At 37.3% G+C, this 6,062-nt stretch overlaps 1 protein-coding gene across 1 annotated transcript; it reads right to left on the reverse strand.

Annotated features, from left to right (window-relative positions):
• Window positions 1-1,710: 1,710 nt before the first annotated feature.
• On the reverse strand, window positions 1,711-5,884 carry LOC112019939 (DNA repair protein RAD51 homolog). Its single transcript, XM_024052504.2, has 9 exons — window positions 5,653-5,884; window positions 5,043-5,187; window positions 4,832-4,942; window positions 4,462-4,553; window positions 3,524-3,618; window positions 3,331-3,444; window positions 2,592-2,721; window positions 2,201-2,322; window positions 1,711-2,099 (listed from the first exon to the last, which is right to left on the reverse strand). Exons 1-9 carry the CDS (start codon window positions 5,749-5,751, stop codon window positions 1,976-1,978), a joined length of 1,032 nt encoding a protein of 343 aa, XP_023908272.1. The 5' UTR covers window positions 5,752-5,884; the 3' UTR covers window positions 1,711-1,975.
• Window positions 5,885-6,062: the final 178 nt, after the last annotated feature.

The following is a 6,062-nucleotide window of genomic DNA, read 5'->3' on the forward strand; positions in this document are numbered from 1 at the left end:
CATTAATGGGAGAATAAAATGCACAATTGACCCCTATTTCCATTCTCTCTCCATCTTTCTCTCATTTATGGGTACGACGAAGGGGTTTTTGGGCCTCTGTTGTGGTGTTTGAGGCCAATGGTGTTGGGTTGACAGCGGGGGTTGGAGTGGCTAATGGCTTTGTGGGTTATTTGGGATTTTAGATTTAGTGGATTGGGCTGTATGGGACCTTGGTTGTGTAATGTTTCAAGTTGTGGATCAGATGGTTTGTTTGATGGGTCTTAGGGTAGAGTTGATAGTTTGAGGTTGTGGTTTTTGGGTGGCTTTGCTGGCGGCGAGGTTGACCTGTGGTGGTTCTGCCTGTAAGATGGTGGTTCAAGTCTAGGCTTGATAAGATGGGATATGAAAACACAACGGATTTTTTTTCCTCTTTTTGTGTGTGTAGGGTTTTGGATTTGTGCTTTGCTGTTGAATTTTGATCTAGGACACTTTTTAATTTCATGATTTATTAACTTTTAAGGCTAGATTGAATTCATTGGCTAATTGCTAATTTTAGAAAGGGGCGGGGGGGGGGGGGGGGGGTGTTTGTGGCGTGCAAATGTTTTTTTATTTTTTATAATTTTAATATTATAATTTACCTTGCATGACAATTTAGTCATTTTGTTTCATGTGAGTCACATGTTTATGGTGACTAACTCTTTCACCACTTTTAACCCCAAATTAGACCGTAGGGGAGACATTGTAGCAAAACTCTCAAATTAGGGGTTCAATCATGTATTTCAAAAGTTTGGAGGACATTGTAATTATTATTATTATTTATCATGACAAAAACTATATTAAACTGAATCAAGAAACATCAACTAGTACAATAGGAGCTAAATCATCATGTCTACCAGTCACCTTTTTTTTTTTTGCTCGGTGGAAAAGTGTAATCCCCCTGTTTTTAAATAATTTTCTTATGAGCTAGTTTTGACATTTTCCCCATCAGTTAGATTACATCCCCTTTTCTATCGAAAGCAGCACTAATACAATGTCAAGATACTTATATTTGCAGCATAAGCACAGCTTTGTTTGTCTGTTTCATCAACTTGAATTTTCCCAATAATACTACCTTTCGTTGACAGTCATGCAAACCAACACTATGCTACAGACAACTGCAGCCTGCAGGCAATGGTAGACATCTGCAACCCCATAAGTATATTGATGCTAATACGTGGGAATTAATGAGGCAGGAATTCAGCAACAGCCAAGCCACAAGGACCTAAGTGGAAGACCCAAAGCCCGTGTTCTCAAGATCACGTGATTTTTTTTTTTTTTTTTCCAGCTAAATTCTCAAGATCATCAGATTGATGGAAAGAGTAGGCATCAAATAATTAATGGACTTCTTGAAGACCTCACAGGAGATTATCATATGCTTGCAGATCGTGTGTTCCAGATAAATTCCCAAGATAATCAGATTTTATTTACTTATTTATTTTTTACTTTGTCTTTTTTACTTACAATAGGTGGGGGTGAGGGAGGGGGTATTAAAACTCAATTCTCACTAGGAGAATCAAACAATGCCATTGAGCTACAAGTCTTAGGCATTTTGAAGCTTAATGTATCTCTCCTCTCATGCATCACATTGCACATCTACATAAGCATATGCCCAGAATATCCTCATAATTTACTTTACAAAAAAACGTCTCTCAAAGTGGTACAGTCACTTGAAATGTTGGAAAAACTATAAAATCCATGCAATACTTCTACTTTTATTTTAATGATATCACACAAAGATTTAAGCAGAGAGAGAGAGAGAGAGAGAGAGAGAGAGAGAGGAGCAGCCCCTAAACAAAAAAAACCTGCAAAGCTTCATAACAGCTATTAAAATTTGGAAGCACCTAACTGTAAACAAAATTACAAAGACTTTGCTGGCATGCAGATCCATTAGAAGATACAACAACACAAGATCAACAAGAATTTGCAAAAGTCTTGGAAAATGATGGCCTGAAATGGATCAGTCCTTGACATCAGTTACACCTTCTGCAGCAATTTGAAACCGTGCTTCAGCTTCAGCTAAACAAGGAGAGCTTATTACTTTACAGATGCGCTCATCTCCTCTTCCCTTACGCAGAGCTAGCCTGTAAAAAGCATAAAATAGGAGTACACATTCAGTGACACTCAGACAAGGAGCCATTTCTTTTGGGGAAGGGTTCTGAAGAATAAAGTTTGTTTTACAAACCTTGTTGTGGAAGCATGAGCCATAATGTTACCGCCAATAGGCTTGATTTGAGGGCCAGCAAACATTGCAGAACCATCCACTTGTGCGACTACTTGGTTTGTAATAACAACAGCGACACCAAACTACGAACACCGAATAGCGAAGGAAAATGTTGAATAACAAATGCCAAATATAAACAGTGTGCAAAACTGCAAATGATGATTGGCATAATCAAAAACAGAAAACATTGAGAAATTATCTCTACGCTGAATTCTCAGTTGAATGATTCTAAGTTCCTAAAGACCAACACTTAATAATAATTAAAAAAAGGGTTCCTAAAGCCTAACAACAAGAAGGTTTTTGTAAACAATAGATTGTTGGTAATATGAGATCGAAATGTAGGAGGCCTTACCTCATCTGCTAATTTCTGAAGGCTCCGGAGAAACTTCGCAAGATGCATTTGCCGGGCTGAGAGTTCTCCCCTTCCAGAGAAATCTGTTCTGTAGAGAGCAGTAGCACTGTCTACTATCATAAGAGCAAACCTACAGAAACAAATCCATTGAAGAAAATTAGTATTGCCTACACTGGCAAAGCATATCAAAGCAACCCAAGATGACTCAAATATGCTGCAGGCTCACAACTAGAAATTCTTCATTTATTGATATGTTGTGAGAAAATGTCAAATTAATTACCCTCCACCTAGCAAATATTGACAATCCACAATTGAACAAAAATCACCAAATATAGTGCAACAGGCTATGGAGTTTTCAAAAATCTTCTGTTCCAAAAAAAATAAATTAAATTCAAACATCAGATTAGGACAAATATAAAATTCTCCTGTCTTACAAAATTGGGTTTCCAAATTAAAACATCAGTTTGTGTCTAGGTCAAGTCTGTTCAGTGCTTTTGGGATTATGGATAAAACATATTTCATTGTCAATTCATTGACTGTTAGCAAGGGGAGTATGTCTTTCACCAAATCAAGTTTTACCTCATGACAAGCTCCTATGTGATGAATAAATTTGTAATTTCTAAATAATATAAGACACAACAAACAAGATTACATTTTATTTTTCTTGACTTTGGTTGATAGTGACAATATTGAAGAATAGATTCATTAGCATGGTAAAGAAAAAAAAACAGTACTGCACCTTGTTTCCACCATCATTGAAGCTGCTTCAAGCAGAAGTCTTGACTGATGATCAGTGTTATAAGCTCTAGCATAAGCCACATTATCCAAGACATCAGGACCATCCAGTCCAAACCTGCAGCATTCAAAACCATTGGCTATAAATAACTCACACTGCAGAGAAGAATATTCAATTTAAGGTAGCTGTATGACACCTTTCTGCTATCTGTAAGAGTCTCTGTGGCCTAAATGTGCCCTCTGCATCGATGTACATTGCTTTTCCCTCTCCACCTCCTTGATCTAATGGAAGCTGAAATGTCAAAGTGTATGCATTGAATAAATTGACATCATATGTAGCAGACGGGCAGTAGCATGTAAAGAATAGAGATTGATTAATGCTGTACATACTCAATGAACAGACCTTTCAGATTAGTAATGAAATATCATAAAAGCGCTGATAAGAACCTTGTTCTTATCTTTGCTTATGTGATTAGGAAATGGCTTCTTAAAGGAAGCCAGGCCTCCAAGATAGAGAGAAAGACGAATGTTATTTCTGTTATGAATCCTTTACAAATCAAATCCTCCTTTTATCTAAACTACTTGAGCACTAACTACAAGAATAAGTTAGTTACTCTAACTACTCCTTAGCAACTAACCACCTAACTACCTGCCTTTTTAACCACATGACTATTTACAATTATCCACATGTATGTTGAGCAGGAAGTTACAACCAGATTCTCTATGCTACCAAACAGTGCAAAACTTCTGCTCCACTATACAGTGCATAACAGTACATAACATGCTACCAAACAGTGCATAAGCTTACCAATACAATAGTATCATCTGGTAACAGCAAGGTCAGGTGCACATCACATCACAGCAGCTAGGCTTATTGCAGCTAAGCTAACAGCTCAATTAAGCATAGCAGGCAAGCACAATCATTCACAGAATCCTAACAAGTGCACTGAATTATTATTATTATTTTTTTGGATAAGTAAAAGTGCACTGAAATTCTAATTTTACTTTGTAAAGCGGAAAAGAAAGTATGCATCTATGACATGTGGCATTTGATGAAGCTGCTTTCTATTGCAAAGTAAAGGTGCAACATGTAATAAAATGCGGGGTAAAATAAGAAGAAAAAAAAGAAGCATACCTGGCAAGTGACACAAAGTGTGTGACACAGCTGAGTCTTTCCAGAGCGAAACTCACCATATATCTCGGTAATAGATCCTGTCTCGATTCCTCCTGTCATAAGCTAGCCATGTCAATTGTCAAGTTACAAATACGAAACATCACGCCAATGATTCTTGGCACAAATCATGCTTCCTCACCTCACAAGTTTGGGAGGAGGTTGAGGTCACGGATTTAGAACCCACAATTAAACTATCTTAAAAATGAAAAACAAAATGAATGATCATTTGATCTTATGTAAAGGGAATTTTAACTAGCGAAAACAAGTAGTCAGCTTTACATTGAATAAGAAAAGCTTGTAGTCTTGTGGTGATTGGTGCAGGAGTACTCACCTTCCAATACCTTGTCAAGCTCTCTTGACCCGGATGTTATCTGAATGATCTCAAGCCTCTGGGCATGGAGTTGGCTAGCACTAGTAAAACCCAAAGGCACTAGCTTGGAAGCTGGCAATGAAAAAAAAGAGGCAAAGGCTAATTGCATAACAAACAAACAACAAAAGCAATATTGAAGGGTGTGAGAGTATAATGATGAAAAAAGACATGCCTGCTTCGATGATCTTGTCGACTTTAGCGTCACTAATTCCTTTGATTAGAAGGAGTTCCTTCCTGGGAGAGAAAGCAACCGACTCAACAGTGCAGAGACCCGCATCTTTAAGCTTCTTAACGTCAATGGAAGCAATGCCCGCCGCCTTGAGTTGAAGATTCACAAACAAATGTATCAAAATACACAATTAACTAAACTACTTAACTACAACCAAAACACAATTCATTCGAGTCCAGGACACACATTAGAACAAGCATAACAAAATTTAATGATTGGTATAGCTAGCATAGAGTTTGGCTTTAATAAATAACTAATTTTTGCAAAAGGGGTTTGCCATTTGCAATCAAAGATATCAAATTTAATCGAAAACCCATATGACAATTGACAAGAAAGAAAGGTGGGTTAGGGATTAGACTTCACAACCAATCAAATATCATCGTGAAAGAGTTATAATCAGATGAAATAGAGAAAACCCAGATCAGATATTGAATCTTGAAGAACATTCTACAGGGATTGAAGCTAAAAAGAGAAATCTTTGTTCCTTTTTCTTTTAAAAAAACAATATCCCAAAAAGGAAAATTGGGAGAGAGAGAGAGAATGAAAAACTGACCTGAAGTTGTTCGACTGGGGTAGGGCCTTGTTGCATCTCTTCGACTTGTTCATGTTGTTGTTCCTCAACTGCCATCTTCTGCTTTCTTTGTTGCTCCATTACTTTTCTCTCCTGTCTAACTTCACACTCACACAATCAGAGAGAGAGAGAGAGAGAGAGTTGCAAAAACACGAGAATAAGGTAAAGGAAAGAAGCGATGATATGGGATTCAATGGGAATGAGCGGGCTTAATGTTATGGAGATTTATTGGAATTTTTGGAGGGAGATTTCATATTTTCAATTCAGCTTGTTCGGGAAGCTTTCCATTTTGACTACTTGGGCCTTGTTTCTTTTGCCCAAACCAACATGACTACATGGTTGGGCTAAAGCCCAATCTTTATTTGTTCACCTCTAGTTCTGTTTATTTGTTT

The sequence above is a fragment of the Quercus suber genome, unplaced genomic scaffold (genome assembly GCF_002906115.3).
Source record: "Quercus suber isolate HL8 unplaced genomic scaffold, Cork oak 2.0 scaffold_497, whole genome shotgun sequence".
Lineage (NCBI taxonomy): Eukaryota > Viridiplantae > Streptophyta > Magnoliopsida > Fagales > Fagaceae > Quercus > Quercus suber.